Source organism: Nelumbo nucifera, chromosome 1 (assembly GCF_055504915.1).
Source record: "Nelumbo nucifera cultivar China Antique chromosome 1, China Antique-T2T, whole genome shotgun sequence".
Taxonomy (NCBI): Eukaryota; Viridiplantae; Streptophyta; class Magnoliopsida; order Proteales; family Nelumbonaceae; genus Nelumbo; species Nelumbo nucifera.
This window is the reverse complement of record NC_142649.1, coordinates 37,042,512-37,062,558: the sequence shown is the minus strand read 5'-3', so window position 1 is coordinate 37,062,558 and position 20,047 is coordinate 37,042,512. Positions and strand designations below refer to the sequence as shown.

The 20,047-nt window shown below is 38.3% G+C and overlaps 1 protein-coding gene across 2 annotated transcripts in view; it reads right to left on the bottom strand.

Annotated features, from left to right (window-relative positions):
- Positions 1–332: 332 nt before the first annotated feature.
- The window catches only part of HIRA (histone chaperone HIRA-like protein), a 31,212-nt gene continuing 11,497 nt past the window's right edge, over positions 333–20,047 (bottom strand). For both annotated transcript variants that reach the window (XM_010274244.3, XM_010274245.3), the window contains exons 6-10: positions 6,934–7,144; positions 6,519–6,759; positions 6,292–6,414; positions 3,097–3,214; positions 333–1,052 (exon numbers count right to left, since the gene is read on the bottom strand). In XM_010274244.3, coding sequence (XP_010272546.1) covers positions 801–1,052; positions 3,097–3,214; positions 6,292–6,414; positions 6,519–6,759; positions 6,934–7,144 — 945 coding nt within the window. In that variant the 3' untranslated portion in view covers positions 333–800. The remainder of the gene's footprint in view (positions 1,053–3,096; positions 3,215–6,291; positions 6,415–6,518; positions 6,760–6,933; positions 7,145–20,047) is intronic.

Here is a 20,047-nt window from a genome sequence, read left to right as displayed (position 1 = left end):
CACCCACTGTAGGGGCGCATCAGTGGGGTGCCGGAACGATACATAACGGCCGATACGGGCCGATGCGTGTATACTTTGAACCTTGCTTCAACCCAGTTAAACTTGTAAACCATTATACTTCAACCTAGTTTATAGGATCTTTTGCGTTCTTTTTAAATTCTGTGCTTTTAAGGGAGTGTTTACCAATATGTATATGATTTTGCTTTAAATCTTCATGCATCTCAAATCAATATGAGCCGCCTTGTGTGCTGGACAACTAAAAATATCCGCAAGTTGTCCTGCCATGTCTGCAACAAACATGTAATATATCACCAACGAAAAAAACAGCAAATAACTTGTTAAGCTGTTATTATGGAAGGAATATGGAAGGAGACAAGCCCTATACATCCTAACCCATAAAATCCTATAGATAAAAACAGTCATTCACAACGTAAATGAGTCAAAAATTAATCAAGGAAATCAATAAAACTAGCCCAAATAAACAACATGATGAAATGATTGATTAGTAATACACACTTGGGAGCTGCTGCTTCAAAGAGGGGTTAGAACTTGGAACAAAGGGAAAACACACTACAGATGGTACATCAATCAAGGATGAGAAGCATCAACAACAATAGCCACTAGGTACACCAAAAAATTTTCGGAGAATCTGGAGAGATGTCACGTGGACTTGGTTATAAAATACAAATGCCAGAGCAAGCTTGGCTCCCATATACCTATGTTTCATTCTCTGCATTCCCAGGTCTCTGACATCGGTCTAAACAGCCTTATATTTTCTCTCATTTGGCCAATGTCTATACTCAAGTTGCAGTGTCCTTGGATGGTAGGGTAGAATCCAGCTGATCTGTCAATGCGTGGACGGAGTCTACCTTACCTTCTGTTGGTGGGGAAGAATTTGTATGATCAACAGCGTTTGTGTGATCTACAAAAGTTTCAATGCTTTCGTATTCAGATAGGAGGTCCATGAACTCGTTAAGTAATCGTTGCACCTTTCTATTTGATGCCATGGCTGGAAGTATATCTTCTCTTAGGAGTTTATGTTTTTTCATACCCTGCAGAGAACAAATTGTTGATTTATAACATGAACTTGGTAACTTGAAACCTTGAAATTGACAAGATAAAGACATATTGGTATTAAAAAAGAAAATACATGAAAATGGTTGACACTTCAATTAGTTAACACATATTGGTCTCCAGATATAAAGACCAATATGTTGGTCACACCTAATCTTTTGGAATTTTCTTTACACAAAGTGACTGCTCTCAGACTCTGAACCTTCATTCTAAATTTCTCATGCTTTTCAGCCCGAGATTTTCCATTATTCCAATCAGAGGCCCCTAGATGGTGTTGATAATATTCCAACAACAAAAGTTTGGAATTCCCAATAGAAATAGAAAGAGGACACATCTGGAGGTAGCAGTGTTTTAAAAGAGCAATGCCTTTAGTGCCTGAGGCTAAAGGTCCAAGGTGAGATGTGCACATTTTCAAAGCAAGGTGTGAATTTTTAAGGAAAATTCAAGAAATAAAAATAACAGTATCACATAAAAAATGAGAAACTGTATTCTGATAGAAATTAAAAGTTTTCAAAAACCTATTGGCTCAAATTAAAATACACAAGCATAATACATAAAACATATTCTAAGTGAAAAAGTGAATGTGAAAATAAACATGTGGATCATACCCAACTGCTTCAATCAACAATTCAAGCATGTGAAACTTTTAATGTGTTAATTATCTCCTAATTGCACTACTTCAAGTAGGTAGTGTGATGTTAGATGTCTTACATTCATAACATTAGGAAGGTTGGGGCCTTTAAATTGTTATCTCTTCAAGGCCACACACACACACACAAGCATTTGATTTATGATTTTAATCACAGAATCACAGTTCATTTTATTTTAGGCTTAGGTAGGGATTTAGTTGTTGCCAACTTGCCATAGTTGTCAAGGCGATGCCTAGGCAACAAGGCATCTATGGATGGCTGCCTCACTTAATCACCTTACCGATTTTGTACATTCAGCTATAAAAAATTTTTATATTCTTAGTTCTTTGATAATTATAATAATAATAATTAAAAAGATATTAAGCTAAACCAGTCATTTTGTGGGTTTATATACTACATTCATTTTATTATTTTCTTATTAGGTTCAATCAACACACGTGCTGGCATATGCTGTCTTGAACCCTCAAAGACTTCAAAACCTGAACCAATAAGCAAATAAGAATTTAAAATTCTGTCCAATCAACACATTCTTTATCATCACCATCATCATCATCTTCTTCTTCTTCTTCTTCTTCTTCTCCTTGCACCACCTTTTTTTTTCTTTTTCCTAGACAAAAATAGGTGCTCAGCCCCTATATTTTTCTGAATTTTCTTTCTTTATTTTTTTCTTCTCATAAATATGTTATTTTCTATGTTTTAATATGAAGCTTATAACTTTTCTGAAGTTTATAGATAATTACAAATGAATATGTAACATAAGGAATTATCCTAGGATTCATGGTTTCTATGTAAAAGATTCCATCACCTAGGCGATGTCTAGGTGCCCCCTACCACCTAGCTTCTTCACTTAGTGACTTGAAAACTATGGCTATTGCTTCTTTATTGGAAAATTTACTATTTGAGATCCTATTTGCAAGAACTAAGGCTTCAAGTATTTAACTTAAAAGGTTTTTGTTTTGTTTATTTTAAATGTTAATAGTCCATTACTAGTCTACAAGTACAAAAAGCAATAGCAGGTAATTTAAAAATTGATAGACCAATCAATACAAAAGTGTAAAACAAATACCAAAGAACTAAAATAAAGAACGACACATGTAGAAAAGACATGCTCTCAGGCTAAGGGCAAGTGCACCAGGTGTGTCTCTTTTGAAAAGGATTGCGCCTGAGTTAAAGCAAGGCACCTGCCTTTAAATACGCCCTACTTGTACACTTAGGCACAGCTTTTAAAACATCAGAGGGTACAGCTTCAAATGATCTAAATTTCAGAATTGATTTTTTTCTACAGCACAAAAAACTATGTGATAATCAAGAAAAATACTATATCTGTTTTAGGATGCATTAAGACATTAGAAAAGAGATTTCAAAGCCTCACAAGCACACAAGGATCCCAGGCTGGATTCTTGAGATCTGATGATGTTGATTCAGCCATTCCTGTTGGGGGCCCAAGAAAGCTCTCACAGACTTCTCGTAGACGGGACTCATCTGCCTCTCTGCAAGAAAATAATAGAAAGATTATTTATTTTGTTGACTACAACAGCCAAATGGAGTCACGTTAAAATAACACTCACTTTTCACTTGAGGATCAATCAAAGACTAAATTAAGGAACAGACAAGAACCAGCAGTACTTGTGCATTCAGATCTTATCATGCCATGACTTGGCTATTTACTTTTTTTTAGGAAAGGTAAAGTAATTTAGTTTCCAACAGGGTTGCTAATGTATTAAGGGAACACATCTTGGACCTTGTGCTAAGGCTGTTGTCTAGGCTTTTAAATTTTGGGACAATAACCCATAATCTAACAATGGATATAGCACTGAAAAGAACAGAATGGAAAAACAGGATTCATGTAGCCGATCCCATATAGTTGGGACAAGCTTAGATGATGATAAACTTTCGGGACAATTATTTGCTTAAGCAGAGCAAATATTTATTTATATAGTTCCTATCTAGGGTTTTATACAATTATAAATCTTATCATGTTATGACGTGTTTCATGTAGGGTTAGTGCATTCAGTTGATACTTTTGGACCTTGTGTTAAGCCAATTATCCAGTATTACTTGGAACAGTATTTCCCAGCCTGGCTTGATCAAATATTCACAGGTTAAAATTGCCGAACATCATAAAAGCAACAAAAAATTATTAAAAGCAACATTGTATTGTCCAGCCTCTGCTTCTTTCTCGAGCCTAGATATCCTAACAATTTAAGCAAACTGCAAACCATGAGCACCCAGAAGATTGGACCAACTTCCCGCTGTACCAATGGACCCAATTGTTAAGCAAAACTGACTTCCAAATTGAATGCTTAGGGGATCCCACACAAGGCTCTTATTTAGGAAGGTACCAAACAATCTTTCTCTTGCCTGACCAGCACCTTTAACAGCCAGATTAATGACATGGTTGAGAATCACATTTCAGGAGTACATGACATTGAAAGGTACCAAACAATCAAAGGCCTCACTTTTAGTGATTAGAAATATATAGGAACTAATATATAAACAAATGTAATGTAAAATAGGCAGCAACATCAACAATGACAAGGAAGTGATATTCATCTGTCATTACTCATAGTAAGATGAACTACATAGTACATAAAACTTATGAATTACCTATTCCTTGATTTTGTAATTTTATTTTCTTGTGAATAAATGCCAATAATATGACTTGAGAACAAGAAACAACAAACCAATATAGATATGAGAGCCACGCTGTAAATATAAGGTGGATATATCAACAAATTGCATGATATCATCATCATCATCATCCATGTCTTATCCCAACTATATGGGGTTGGCTACATGAATCCTCTTTTGCCAATCCATTCTATTAAAGCTATATCCACTGTTATTAGTGCTAAATCATTTCTTACTATTTCTATGGTTCTACCCATCTCTGTTCTTTTTGGTCTACCCCTGGCTCTTCTAGCCCCTTCAACTTATAACAAATCAGTTCTTCTAACTGGGGCTGTTGGTGGTCTTCTATGGACATTACAAAACCATCTTAGTCTACTCACTCATTTTAGCACCTATTGGAGTTACTCCTAGGTTCCTGCAGATGACTGACTTCCTGATCCTATATAGTTCTTCCATTCATTTTCAAATTGCATGATATACAATGGAAAAAGTATTCCTAAAACTTCAATCCAGTAATCCAGAATGGTATGCCCTCCTTCCTTTATATTTATTCTAGGCTCTAGCGCATTCATATGGTCCAATGGACTATCTTATTGATTAAAGTGATAAATAAAGCATAGCTCAATTTGATACAATGGCACTAGAAGCAAGAATCAATATCCTTCAAAAGTCTCAAGCACATGAAACAGCTCACCCCTAAAAAAAAAGATAATTACTTATATTACCCTGAGGTTTGAGGAAACTACTTATATATACCCTGTAGGTTTTTTTTGTGGAAATATACCCTATAGTTTTCTGGGCAATATTGTAAATTGAAATGTACCTTTAGGGAGGTTAAGAGATTTTACCCCTCCTCTTGTATCTTTTTCGCTTAATATCTCTTAATGAAAGTTTCTGTTAATTATCAAAAAAAATATATACCCTAAAGTTTCAAAACCTAATATATACCTTGCTGACCTTCCTCTCTTCACCACAGCTGCAAACACCACCAAGAGAAGACAGTGGTGTCTCAGGGCTGTAATGGACGTTTCTTTCCCTTCCTTTCTTCTCTGCTGTTGCAAACACCACTCAATCAAAGTGCTCTTTGTTTGCCCTGTTTGGCCCTTGTAAAAATTCCTACGTTTTTTCTGTTATCTAGTTTTTTGGTGTGCCCCTTGCAAAAATTAATCAAAATTGATCCCCATTTCCTTTTCACGAACAAACAGTCAAACTAGCTGGGAGCAAAAGAGGAAGAGATGAGGAGAGGAAAAAGGGGGGAGAGAAAGAGAGAGAGAGAGAGGAGAAACTAGTGGGTGGGGAAGAAAGGAAGAAGGTATATATATATATATATATATATATACACAGAGAGAGAGAGAGAGAACCGACAGGGAAGAAATGGAACAGGAAAGAAAACAGAGAGGAAGAGAGAAGAATATGAGAGTAAAATGGGATTATGAAAAAAAAATAATAGGCATATGCAATGGTCCTAAATGTTCTTCTAACAGATGGTCTAGGTCTATTTGTGTCATGTGGGACCATCTTACAAGGTAAACACATAAGTAGGTTTTGAAACTACAGGGTATATACAACTATTTATCCCAAAAAGTATTGATATAACTCAATCAAATCATTTCACCCTTCTAAGCAGTTACATTTCAGCTACTCGTAAAGAAATACTATTGCCGCCTCCAAGACTAAAATAAGTTGATTGAACTGATAAAGACAAATAGATTCAGCTGCCTGGTGCCAGAAGGCATATCACAACTTAGTGGCACCAAAAAAATATGAAGATTATCACAGCATAAAGGAGTGCCAGAAGAGAGATACAGATTTAGCATAAGGTACTAAAACTAGAAAAAAAAAAAGGAACCCCACTAAATGGAATCAAGTCAACCAACAAAAAGAAGAAAAATTCACTAGCTAAAATACTCAACAAGAAAACTTGAAATGCACAAACCTTGCTAAAAAACGTATGTATGACAGAAGGCACTGGCGGTACTCATTAGGGGACTTTAATGCCAGTGAAGATGCCAACTGAGCCTCCAAATGTGCACGTGTCTGCACCCCATCATCAGTCACCCTGTACCAACACACAAGTCCAAGTTAAATTGCAGTTACAGATACATTGTCAGTAGTGCATGCAACATATTAAACATCAAAACTAGAAAAGTTATCCTTGTGTACCTGCTCCAACTTGGCTTTCTTGCTAAAAACTTCCCAATATCCACCTGCAAAGCAGCTAGTTCACCACTCTGAGTTGAACTAAGATTCCAGGAAGTTGCAAAATTGGATGCAGGGAAGCAATCATCTGCAATCCTCAGCCAACACATCATGCTCATATCAAAAAGGAAGGCATGTCGGGTGGCCAAAATGACAAGAGGTGAACCAGATTTCGAGAACCTTGCAGATATAACTTTAATTATACCTGCAAATACAGTAACAGTAAACACCACAACCATCTAATTTAAAGGTTCAAGATGTTAGGTAACCACAACTACATTCAAAATCCGCAAAGACAAGAAGCAATAAACTAATAGCCAACAAAATAAAGAAAATATGGCCTAATTATCCAAATGAAATTTGATCTTCAAAATGACACCTGCATCTTTGCCAGATGAATTTGGACTAGAAGTAATCAAAGAAGCTAGTGAATCATGCAGCAGACAGGTCCTGTTAAACAAATCCCACACATATACTGATCCCTTCCTTGTGACTAACAACAATTTCCAGCACTCATCACAATCTATGAATATCGCTGAAGACCCCATCATCATGGTTGGCATGGCTCTTCTTCCGCACTTTGTGTAAACCTTCTCAAGAATAAAAAAGTAAAACAATAAGATCTTGCTTTATATCCCTAAACTGATAAGAGGAGCATGTCTATGCAATACACACATAAACATGTTACTTTTATGATCTTAATAGGAACTCTGAGCACCATTTTTAGATACTTGAGTATAAAATACCCAAACGTAGACATAAATTTAATAGCCATTAATGATGTATTATGTTTCTACATATGTATGCATGTATGTCTTTGTGCATATCTACATTCTTAAGATCTCAAGGTCAATTAAGAGAAGAACAGGAAGATCTTTTTTTTTTTTTTGATAGTTGAAAATGAGTTCATTAATCAGTCAGAATAAAACTTTACAAGCATCCCTTGGGGAGGCATGAGATGCAGCCTCCACTAATCATTATAAGTGTTCAAAGAAAAAAGATTACAAAGCTGCCCAAAATAACTGATATCTAATAGACCCTTGTTTTGCAAGATAATCAGCCAAGGTATTTGCCTCCGTACCCACCCACTGGTATCTACACAAAATGTGCCTCGTTAAAACTTTTTTGATGTGATCCTTATAACTCCAAGCAACTGAGTCAGGATTTCACAGCCAACTCACAATCACCTTAGAGTCTCCTTCAATTAATAGGTTCTCCACTCCTAGTTGATTAGCAATCTGAATTCCTTGTACTGCAGCCAACAACTCAGCTCTTGTGGAATCTCCTATTCCTACCAGGCTAGAGAATAAAGATATATTATTGCCATTCTCATTCCTCAAGACTCCTATTCCAGACGGTCTTGGGTTACTGCTTCCATCAAAATTTAGTTTAATAATCCCTTCTTGAGGAGTTACCCAAACTGTTGCAGCCCTAGTTTTCCTAACCGGAGTGTGTGACTACAGCCCAATTCCTCCAAATGTCATCAAAGGAGAAAGAGTTGAACAAAGCCAAGGATTTCAGCTAGTGAATAGCTCTGGTTAAAACACATTCCTTAACTTCTGTAAAAGATCTCTCCTTATCTTGGAAGATTCTAGCGTTTCTTTCTTCCTAAACTGTCCATAGGGTGGCCTCTCTGAAACATCTCCACATATTGCTCCCTCTTTTTGTTGGGCAAGCAAAGGTAGACGGAGAAAACAAGAACTTTACCTCTGTTGGCTGATTCCACATATATCCAAACCAAACAGATATCCAATCCCAGAGAGCTGCAGCAAAAGAACAAGAAATCCGTAAGTGGTAACAGTCCTCACTATGAGATTTGCACAAAGCACACCAGTTTGGGGATAAACACAGAAAAGGCTTTTTCTTTTGTAAATTCTCTAAAGTATTGATCTTACCAAGGTACACCTCCCAGCAATAAACAGCAATTTTGGGGGGAACAGGCTTAGACCAAACTTCTTTTACAGGGAAAGGCTCAAGGGAGGTACACAGAGGGATTTGAAGGATGCACAAGTGAAGGAACCTTTTGGAATAGGGGTCCACACTCTTCTATTAGGAGAAGGGGGTCCACACAAACACCGTCTAAGATGGAAAGAAGTTCAGTAACACAAACAAACTCAGCCTCCCTTAATCCCCTACAAAAAACAAAGTCCCAGTTCAAGGATAAAGGTAATACCGGAGAGGGGAGAAAGACAAAACTAACCTCCTTTTTATAAAGGGAAAGAAAATAAAGGGAAGGAAAAAGATCTTTTAGGGGTTGATTGCCCACCCAAGTGTCTTCCCAAAAATGAATTAAACTCCCAGAGCAAGTGTCATACCTCACAAGTTGAAGGAATTTGGGAAGAATGCCATGTACTACCTTCCAAGGTGTTGTTTGGGTAGCCCGATGAGATACTCCGACATCCCAACCAGAGGCAGTACAGCCATGAATACTAACCACCATCCTGTGCCACAATCTTTCTCTTTCCAGAGGCCATTTCCACATCCACTTCCCCAATAAAGCTTCATCTTTAAGGAACAAATTCCCTAATCCCAAACCCCCTACCCCTCTTTACTCCGGCACATTGTCTCCCAATCAACTAAGTGATCCTTTTTCTCTTCCCCTAGTACCCAAAGAAAATCTCTCATCAATTTTTCTAATTTCCTAGCTTCCCTACGGGGGATCCTAAACACTGAAAGGAAGTAGACTGGTAGATTGGCAAGCATATGAAGATCATTGAAAACATTTCCTATCCACGTTTAGTTCATTCCCCAAATCCTCCTAGTCTATAGCTATCAAAACATTTTTTGGTAATAAAATAAAAAAATATTATTAAAAAAGAAGAAAGAGATACAAGGATGGTGAGCGATAAGAAGCTCCTACCAAACACCCACCGAACAGCATAAACAACAGACCCCAAATACTCTACTTTTTTATTAGAAAGAAAAGGAACCTGAAAGCACCCTAACCACAACAGACCCACTCGGAACCCAACCCACCTTAGATTGCAACTCCAAGCTAGCTGAACAGAAAGGAACAGAAAAAACCAGCCCAAGAGAAAAACCAAAAGTACAAGATGAGAGAGAATAAACCAATACAATGGATTTCTACCTCTTTTTCAAGACTTTCTTTGATTTCATCATCTTCTTGTTTGGCCCAATCCAAATAGACCCCCTTTTAATCTAGCAACAATTTGGAGACCAAAATGTTTCTATCTTTTCTCTGGTTTCTAAATCTTCTTTTGTTTTGAAAATGAAAAAAAAAATCATTAAAAGAAAAAAAGAGAATACAAAAGGAAACAACACACTCAAATCGTCTAAAACAAAGAACTGAAAAAAGAAAAATCCCCATCACAAACTCCCTAGTCCATCCACTCAAAACAAAGAACAGAAAAAAAAAAAAGAAAACAACGCACTTCAAATAATCCAAGCAAAACCACCAATTCCAACAAGCCACTCCTCCTACCCATCTAAAACAAGGTTTAAAAAAAAAACTCCATATCCTCTATCTCATTATCACAGCCTTTTACTCCCTTTCTTTTGTCTAATCTTTTGTACTTGATGGTAGGACTCCTCCTACAAGACCATCTTTAAGATGTGAGAACACCTTTGTAACATAGACAAGTTGAGATTTATTCGTGCTATTTGACTTCTTCAAAGGCACAACCAGTGTATTAAAAGCACAAGGCACAAAAAAAAAAAAAAAACTCAAGGGGCAATTTGCACCCGAGGCACAAGGCGCAAGGCACACCTTTTGAAACGAGGGGCAAAAGTACAAAAAATGGCAAAAAAATAAAAAAACTAAAAGCAATTAAAAAATACTAATCATAACATAAATAAAAATATAAACTTTAATTTCAAAATAAATATTTTAAAAAACCTATTATCTAAAATCAAAATACATAAACATAACATGTAAAGTGTATTCAAATGAAAATTTAAAAATAAAATCAAACATATAAAACATTTTCTTTTTATTTTTCTGATAGATAACATATAAAACATTTTCAAGCATGTAAAACCTACAACGTTTTTTCCTCAATTGCATCACTTTAAATAGCTAACGTGATGTAAAACATCTTGCATTCTTGATTTATGAGCCGCCTTTGTACCAAGCCCCTTGAGGCAAGCCCAAACAAATCAATGTTAGGATCTTAAATTCTTAATCCTAGTTGTAATGTGTAGAGACCTAGTAGGGGCATTTCTGTCTTTTCCCATTGTATTTGTTATAAGTTGTCGCCCTATATATAAAAGGCGCCGCCAGCCACTGATTTGAATAGATTTTCTTTTCTCCTCTCTTTCTCCTTTCTTCCTTCTCTTCCTTCTCTCTTCTCTCTTCTTGTTCTATCGAACTACATGGTATTATAGCATTGATCTAGGCACAACCTTCTCAGATCGTGTTTTTTTTCCTTTTTCGAAAATCTTCCTTTTGATTGAAGACTCCATCGTGTTCTTCATCTGGGCGCAACCTTCAGCCCTCATTTTTTCCTTTCTTCTCTCTTGGTCGTTGTACCAAGAAGAAGGGTGTGATGGCAGTAGAATGCAATAAAGGTTCTCTCTAGATTTGTGGTGACAACCAAATACAGTAAGGTGTTTTTTCTGGGTTTGTGGCGACAATCGAATGCATTAAGGCTTTGTTTTCTGAGGTTTCTCTATGTACTGTAGGTCGTGGAAGCCAGGTATGTACTGTTACATTCATACATAAATATTTGACCACTATGAATGTCACAGTTTTGAGGTTGTAGGGGCTGGATGTCTCCTCCTCTTATAAACTGAAGTGTTTCGGCTAAGAGTTATTGACCTACAGTCCTGTTGAACCTATTTTTGGAGCCTTCTTATTTTTCAAAAGAAAAAACCCTCTATCTCAGATTGGTTTTTTGAAAAAAAAAAAAAAAAAAGCAGCAGTAATTTTTTTTGTGGAAATGGCTACTGAGGATTCAGCAACCTCTTGTATTACTTCCTAGCAAGGAAACCTAAATGGGGGAATGGACAACATGATCTTCTCTATGTCCATTGCCCCCTTTGATGGCTTGAATTATCTAGAATGGTCCAAAGGCATCAAACTTTATATCACTACTAGGGGGAAGGCTGGTTATATAAGTGGAAAAATAAAAGAACCAAAGTCTAGTACTGCTGAACATGATCGATGGGATCAAAAAAACAGCATGGTTATGTCATGGTTGTTAGGCTCCATGTTGCCTCATGTAAAGAAAAATTTCATATGGGCTGACACAGCTTGTGAAATTTGGGAACAAGCTAAAGCAACCTATTCTGAACAGAGGCACTTTGCCAAGATTTATCAGCTTCAAGTAGAACCATCTACTTGTAAGTTTGTAGCCTATCTACATATTGCCCTAGCTGCAAGAGGGGGTAACATAGGAATGAAAAAGGGAGAATTAAGGAAAGGTGAAGACAAGGACAAACTGTGGTGTACTCACTGCCAGAAGCCTAGACACACTCGAGAAACCTGTTGGGAGTTAGTGGGAAAGCCCAAGTGAGCAACAAAAAATCAAGACACTTCAAAGAAGCCTCCTCAGAAGAAATTTACTTCTGCACATCTGGCCACACAAGATTATCAACAAAATAATCAGACTACTATTTTTTCTCAAGAGAATCCTAGTGGTTCTGATCCCAAGGAAGACATCATCAACTCCTTCAGAGATCATTTGGAATTGTATGGTAGGACCCTTGGGCAGATGGATAGGTTGGTTCCTACCCCTTATACCTCATTCGCTTCTACATCAGGTAAAGGTGTTGTACATTTCATGTGTGTACCTTTGCTCCCGAGTCACCTTGGATCATTGACTCAAGGCATCAAACCATATGATTGGTAAGTCAAATCTCTTTCAAACCTACACTCCTCTCTAGAAGGGATAAAGTGAGACTTGTTGATGGGTCTTTATCCACCATTGCTTGTCAGAGATTTGTATTCCTTCTTGATGGCCTTGTCTTATCCCATACCCTTCATGTTCCCAAACTTCCTATTAATTTGTTATCTATAAGCAGTATTACTCAGTCCTTAAACTGTTGTGTAACATTTTTTTCCTCATTCTTGTGTTTTCTAGGATTTAACCTCAGGGAGGATGATTGCTAAAGGAAATATGGTTGATGGCCTCTACATCTTGGAGAATAAAGCTGGTCCTACGGCATTGGCCTCTATGAGTCTTATGAGTCAGCCTATGAGTCAGTCTACAAACAGTCAACTGTGGTTGTGGCATAATTGTCTTGGTCATTTGTCCTTTGAGTCTTTGAAAGTTATGTTCCTTGAATTGTTCAATTCAGTGTCTATTACTAGTTTACATTGTCAAACGTTCCACTTTGCCTTTCCATGTTGTCTTTTATGATGTTTGGGGCCTTGTAAACATACCTACTAAGGGTGGGTAAAAGTACTTTATCAGCTTTATTGATGACTATTCGAGATACACTTGGCTATATCCTATGCTTTTGAGAGAAGTACCCAAGATTGTGCAAGATTTTCACCGCATGGTTTTCACTCAATTTCATGTTAAAGTCCAATTTTCCAATCAGATAATGCAAAGGAGTATTTCCATCATGACTTAGCTGAGTTTTTCTCCTCTCATGGATCTCTTCATAGAAGCTCATATGCTAGAATACCACAACAGAATGGCATTGCTGAAAGGAAGAACCGACATATCCTTGAAGTTGCCCGTAGTATGATGCTTCACATGCATGTGAAGCCTTACCTATACCTGAATGGACATTGCTCCCTCATTTTGTGCCTTTTTTACTGCCATTGATTGTGTCTCCATTCCCAAAAGTGTTGCAGAAGCCTTACCTATACCTGAATGGACAAAGGCAACGAAGGAAGAAATTAGTGCTCTTCACAAAAACAACACCTGGGAGTTGATGAATCTTCCTGAAGGCAAGGAGCCAATGGGGTGCAAGTGGGTATTCATAGTAAAACATACAGTAGATGGGTCAATTGAAAGGTATAAAGCCAAGTTAGTTGCAAAAGGGTATACTCAGGTGTATGGGGTTGATTATGCAAAAACTTTTGCCCCAATTGCTAAAATGAACACTATTCACATTATACTATCCTTGGCTATTAACTTTGATTGGGAGCTCCACCAACTGGACATCAAAAATGCATTCTTAAATGGGGATCTGGAAGAAGTTTACATGATTCAGCCTCCTGGGTTTGTAGCACAAGGGTGTGAAGGGAAAGTTTGCAAACTAAAAAAAAAAAATCTTTAGATGGTTTAAAACAATCCCCAAGGGCCTGGTTCAACAGATTTCACTTGGCTCTTTAGCAAATTGGGTTTAAGCAGTGCCAATCTGACCATACTCTATTTGTCAAAAGAAACCAGAAGAATGTTGTGCTATTAATTGTCTACATCAATGACATTGTGATTACGGGGAATTGGGACTCTGTGATTCAAAAGGTCAAAGAATCCCTTGCTATGCAGTTTGAGGTGAAAGATCTAGGACAGCTACGTTATTTCCTTGGTGTTGAGGTTGCCCGCTCAAAAAAGGGCATCTTCATTTCCCAAAGGAAGTATGTCCTAGATCTCTTGCAAGACACGGGAAAGTTAGGAGCAAAGCCTGTAGATTCCCTTATTGAGGAAAACCATCGACTTGGTGATTGTATTGGAGAACCAGTGATAGATGTCAAGAAGTTTCAAAGGTTGGTATGGAGACTTCTCTACCTATCAATGACTCGGCCAGATATAGCTTATGTTGTTGGTGTCCTTAGTCAGTTTATGCATGCACCAACATCCTCCCATTTAGAGGCAACTGAGTGGGTACTTAGATATCTGAAGAAGTATCCAGGAACTGGGTTACTTTTCAAGAAACATGGTCATATGAAAGTGGAAGTCTACACAGATGCAAATTGGGCTGGGGCAGTTGATGATAGGAAATTAACTAGTGGATATTGTACCTTTGCTGGTGAAAACTTGGTCACTTGGAGAAGCAAAAAACAAAGTGCAGTGGCCAGATCTAGTGTTGAGGCCGAGTATAAGGCCATGGCATATGGAGTTGCTGAAATACTATGGGTAAAGAATTTGTTTGGAGAGTTGGGCCTCTTTGTTGATGGCCCAATGTCTCTCTACTGTGACAACAAGGCAGCCATTAATATTGCAGCCAATCCAGTTCTTCATAACAGGACCAAGCATATTGAAGTTGACAAGCATTTTATAAGAGGGAAACTTGAAAAGGGGGAAGTTTGTACTCCTTACATCAGTTCCAAGGAACAACTAGCTGACGTTCTTACAAAGGGTCTTCACTATTTGCGACATAATGAACTGTGTGACAAGTTGGGCATGATTGACATATATGCTCCAACTTAAGGGGGAGTGTTGTAATGTGTAGCGACCTAGTAGGGGCATTTCTGCCTTTTCCCATTGAATTTGTTATAAGTTGTCGCCCTAAGTATAAATACTAACTTAGGCACCGCCAGCCACTGATTTGAATAGATTTCCTTTTCTCCTCTCTCTTTTTCCTTTCTTCCTTCTCTCTTCTTGTTTTATCAAACTACAATCCTTACACAAAAATAAATGTTTTTATAATGTTAATTGTCTTTTAAGAAGGCATAATTAGGGGTTTGGAGGTGGAGCCCTCGCCCCAACCGTTAGGTTTAAAGAACAAAAGGCGCACGGCTGAACTGAAGCGCAAGGCACACCAAGCACATGCCTAGGCACACTAGCCGCACGGCTTTTGAATTTATTGCGCCTAGGACCTAGGCAAGGCATATACCTTAAAAGGTGCGTTGCCTGAGCGCCTCAGGCGCGCCTTTGGCGCGCCTTTTAAATCAATGGGCACAACATCTTCAACATCAACCACCAAAGACTCTACCCTTCTACAACCAAGTAAAAAGCCAATCCTTCCAACTACCACTTAAGAAAACAACTCAAAAGAAATTTTGCACTCAGCCTCCACTAGGACTTCCCAAACCCAAATTCCAATATTATAGCAACAAAACTAATCTCACTTATGGGCACCTCAGCGTCACCAAGAACAAATGGAACACTTGACACCACCTTTTATGCAAGCACCTTAGTTGAACTCAAAGGGTTGGGTCCAAGCCTAATTTCACTAGGTTCCTATTGATGAATCTTTACACCATACACCTCTTCCTTACTCCCAAATTTCTATCTCAACTCAAAATGGGGCTTGAAGCTTTTCAAAAACCAAAAAGCTTTTCCACATCCTAATTTCACTAGTTGAACTCAAAGCTTTTCCATAGCCTTTGAACCACTCTTCCTTTTCCATGTCTTGACATACATAGTGACCATCCAAACCCATTCGTGTTTCTCCCCTTTGATCCTTGCCTGCTCCCCTTATTTGGCTTGAAACCCTCAAACTTTTAGTCCTTTTTTGAACTCTTAAATTTGCAACCCCTCCCTCTAATGACCCTTAACTTACTTCATTGGATATCAAAGATTGAAAATTTCAACTTTATCTTTATGTGGTCCCCACCCAAACCTCCTCATAAAAACCCCGAACGACTTTTCAATTACTCTTTGAGAGCTCCCCATGTTCTTTAAAGAAATTAGGCCTTATCTTTAAATTATCTTCCACTTGGTCCCTCTTTATAATCCAAGAAACTTGTACCAACATGTGTTGAGCAAATAGCTCACCCTCATTTTTCAAAATTAACAAATAACATCCACGAGACCCTTGAACTGAAGACACTTTAGCTTCACCCTTACTTAAACCAGCTGTCCCCAAACCCTCAAGAACCTCATCCTTTGAAGATAAATCACCCCCAACTATCCCAACTTAAACCCTCTTACAAAATTAACAAACCCTAAATCGTCTTCAACCTCCAACTAAAGACCTTTTGTCTTCTCCATCTTCTCTAAATTAGACCTCAGCACTCTGCCACTTTGCTTCTCACTCCCCTTGCTGAAAATTTCTTTCTCCCCTTCCTACTATCTCCCACAGTAAAGCTGTAGCATCTTCCCCTTCAACAAAGACTCTGAGATCATGCAGTTCACCTACATAAAAAAGTTTCGATGTCAAAGGTATATCCTCCAACCTACTAACCTTCACCCAAATTTTGTTTCTATCATCACAATTTAAAAACGTTCTGCATGTGTTCCCAATCTCCACAAACTTGCCTGAACTCCAGGTATGCAATGGAATCCCCAAAACTCCAATCCACACTGCTCTCCTCCCTAAACCACAAAAAAACGTGCCAACATCAGGGAACCATCTACTTAACCTAATGCCGTACTTCTTGGATTCTGACTTTTGTACTTCAACACCCAATCTGCCACTTCTCTGTGCAGAACATTAGCAGAAGTAAACCTCCATTTAGACATCTCACCCCTAACAACCTGTCCTTCCCCCATTCAAGAGATGCCCACACTTCATTTTCTTCACATCTTTGTCAAGACGAACAAATCTACTTCCTTGGATACTGACTTTCGTGCATCAACACCCAATCTGTGGCTTCTCTGTTGCAGAACATTAACAGAAGTGAACCTCCCCATTCAGACATCTCACCCCTAACAACCTGTCCTCCCCCCATTCAAGAGATGGCCATGCTTCACCTTCTTCACATCTTCGCCAAGACAAACAAATATACCAACCAAACATCCAAGAACTTCAGCCTCTCCTGGAATTTACTGACATTCCTCACAACTACCATCATCACCATCTCTGGACAATCCATGACAAATGTAGATCTTATGACCGTGGACTAGCAAAGCCTTCCTGACGCTCCACAAATCTAGAAGTGTCTTATTAATCCTCTCAAGCTCCAACACCATGTTCTTCTCAAAAATCTGACCTGCCAACTCCTTCCCACTATCTCCTAAACCATCCCCATCGGCTTCAGCCAACACCAGATAACTAGGATTACCATCATCCTCTAAGCAATTTCTTTCAGCTTCTTTACCTGTTCCCTTCTTAGGCATTTCCTAAAAGCTTTCCTTGCGAGTTCCTCACCCCCTACAAATTGAATGCCCAAAATCTTGCTCACCTCCACCTCTTTGTTCACCGCCAACTCCAAATCAATTGAGCTATACCAACCTCGTGAGCTTCATCAATAACAGCTTCAATCCCACTTGATTCTATTCCTTCATCATTGTCACTTTCAGCCTCCTTACCTTGATCCAATGGTATCATTCAACATCAAGAAATCCTTTCAACCATACTGTGCTTTTCTTCTCTAATATTACAGTACATTTGCCTTATTGTCTCACTTTCAACATCAATCTTCAACCTAAAGCACTCTCCTCCATCAGAAACTGCTTAGCTTCCACTCTCATCCTGTGTCTCCATTTGGTTGGTAGCCCTCATAAATTCTCCTCTCACCATTCTCTTTATCTAACTCAGTCTTCAGAATTATTCCACTTGCATCGTGCCAACTTTGAGAAATTTAACTGCTTGGCTAATTTAATCCATGTAGACAGGCTATGATTCTTGCTGTGAAGGATGTTTTTGAGGATAAATAAAGAAAATTTTATTATTACTAAAAAGAGAAAGTACATCAACCATAGGTGAGAAGGAGTCACCTCCAATAAACAGAAAACCAAGAAAAGTTGTAAGTTCACTACCCCAGCATGCAAGAAATATAATCCAAAATACAAGAAGCCTAATCAAGCATTTAAAGTGCTCCTAAAGTCAGATCCAAAGTCTCCTTTCCTGAGGCCTTCAAACTCTGGAAGAACCAGTACCCAATCAACTACTTCAAACTGATTGCTACCCCAACTTCTTTCAAGCTTTTCATCTTCCCCTCAAAGATTCTTTTGTTTCTCTCCTTCCAAACCTCCCAGCAAACAGCAAAGAGAATGCAGCTACAAATGATTTTAGATAGGACTTCCATGGACTCTTGGACACCAACCAAAGATCTCAGCAGTATTAGTTGGCACCCATCCGGCCACCTTGAAGAGCTTGAAAAAGTAGGCCCAAATACCTTTCACAAATTTACATTGGACCAATAAGCATAACATGTTCTCCTCTTCAGCCAAACACATAACACAAAACACCTCTTTCTTCAGCATATCTTGAGCAAGGATACTGCCCATTGAAACCAGCCATGCAAACGCTTCCACTCTTGGAGGAACTGGTTTCCCCCAAACACCTCTAATTGATGCACCCTCCACCTGATTCTTCATCAAAGCATTGTGCATTGACTAGACTGTGAATCTTCCATCTTTACATTCTTTCCACCATTTGACATCTGAAGCCGAAGGGTCAATTACCATCACTGCAACTTTGCCAACAGCCCTAGACATTCCTCCACCTCCCAATCAAATAAAGGTCTCCTCAGGCTAGGGCACCAAACCACTGAGTCACTGATAATGTAGCAATAGGCAATAGACACTCCTTTCTTGCTCAAGGTTTATAATCTTGGGCAAAGATCATAAAGACTTCCAACTCCAATCCAATCATCTTCCCAAAATCTTCTACTATCCCACCCAAAGTTTACCACCCCATACTTACATGCTACCACCCTCCTCCATAGAGCTTCCCTCTCCCTCTCAAACTTCCATACCCACTAAACAAAGCTTTAATAAAGACTCCCACCCTCTCACTCCCAATCCCCTATCTTTTGTAACTCTACACACCAAGTCCCACTTAACCAAATGGAATTTCTTTTTTTTTTTTGCCACCTTAATGTTCCATAGGAAATCCCTTTGTAGCCTCTCAATCTCTTCCACCACCAAGGTTAGAGCCTTTAACAGTGATAGATAGTAGATTGGCAAATTTGAGAGGACACCTTTTATTAATGTTATTTTTTTATCAATAACAGAAACTCTCATTAAGAAATAAGGGAAGTACAAAGGTGACTAGGGGCAGGGTAAACTCTCGTAACCCTCCCCTAAAAAACAAAATACAATCCAAATTACAAAATAGCCCAAAACAATTGTTCTCTTCCCACCCCTTGTTTAGCAAGAGTATCTGCAAATGAATTAGCACTTCTTTTTACCCATTGTAACTGAATCTCCAACACCTTATGCTAGCCTGTTGAACATTCATTTTTCATTAGCAAACTTCCATAGACCAATCTTCTCTTTTTGCAGCCACCCTATAACCAGTTTTGAATCCCCTTCAACAATGAGCTTACGGCAGCCCAGCTCCTTTGCCTTCTTCATTCCTTCCAGCACAGCCAAAACTTCAGCTCAAAGTGAATTGCATACACCAATAGGACCAGAAAATAGGGCAATGACTTTCCCATCCTCATCTATGAAAGTTCCTCCAATTCTAGAAGACCCCAGATTACCTTCATTACTCCCATTATAGTTCAATTTGATAAAACTAGAGGCTGGAGGAGACCAAAGGGGACTAATCTTCTCAATTAGCTACTTCCAATTTCTCCTCATCATATCTGTGGAGATATCCTCAAACATTTCCAGAGATTTCAATGCACCACTCTAATAATAACTGTTTCAATAATGGTCTCCCAATTCCTCTCCTTTTCATTAAAAATCCTTGAATTACTTTCCTCCCAAATTGTCCAGCATATGGCAGCTCTGATACATCTCCAAATAATTCTACCCATGTTTGGCCACCTAAAAAAGGAGGCAAACAAACTTTTTACATCT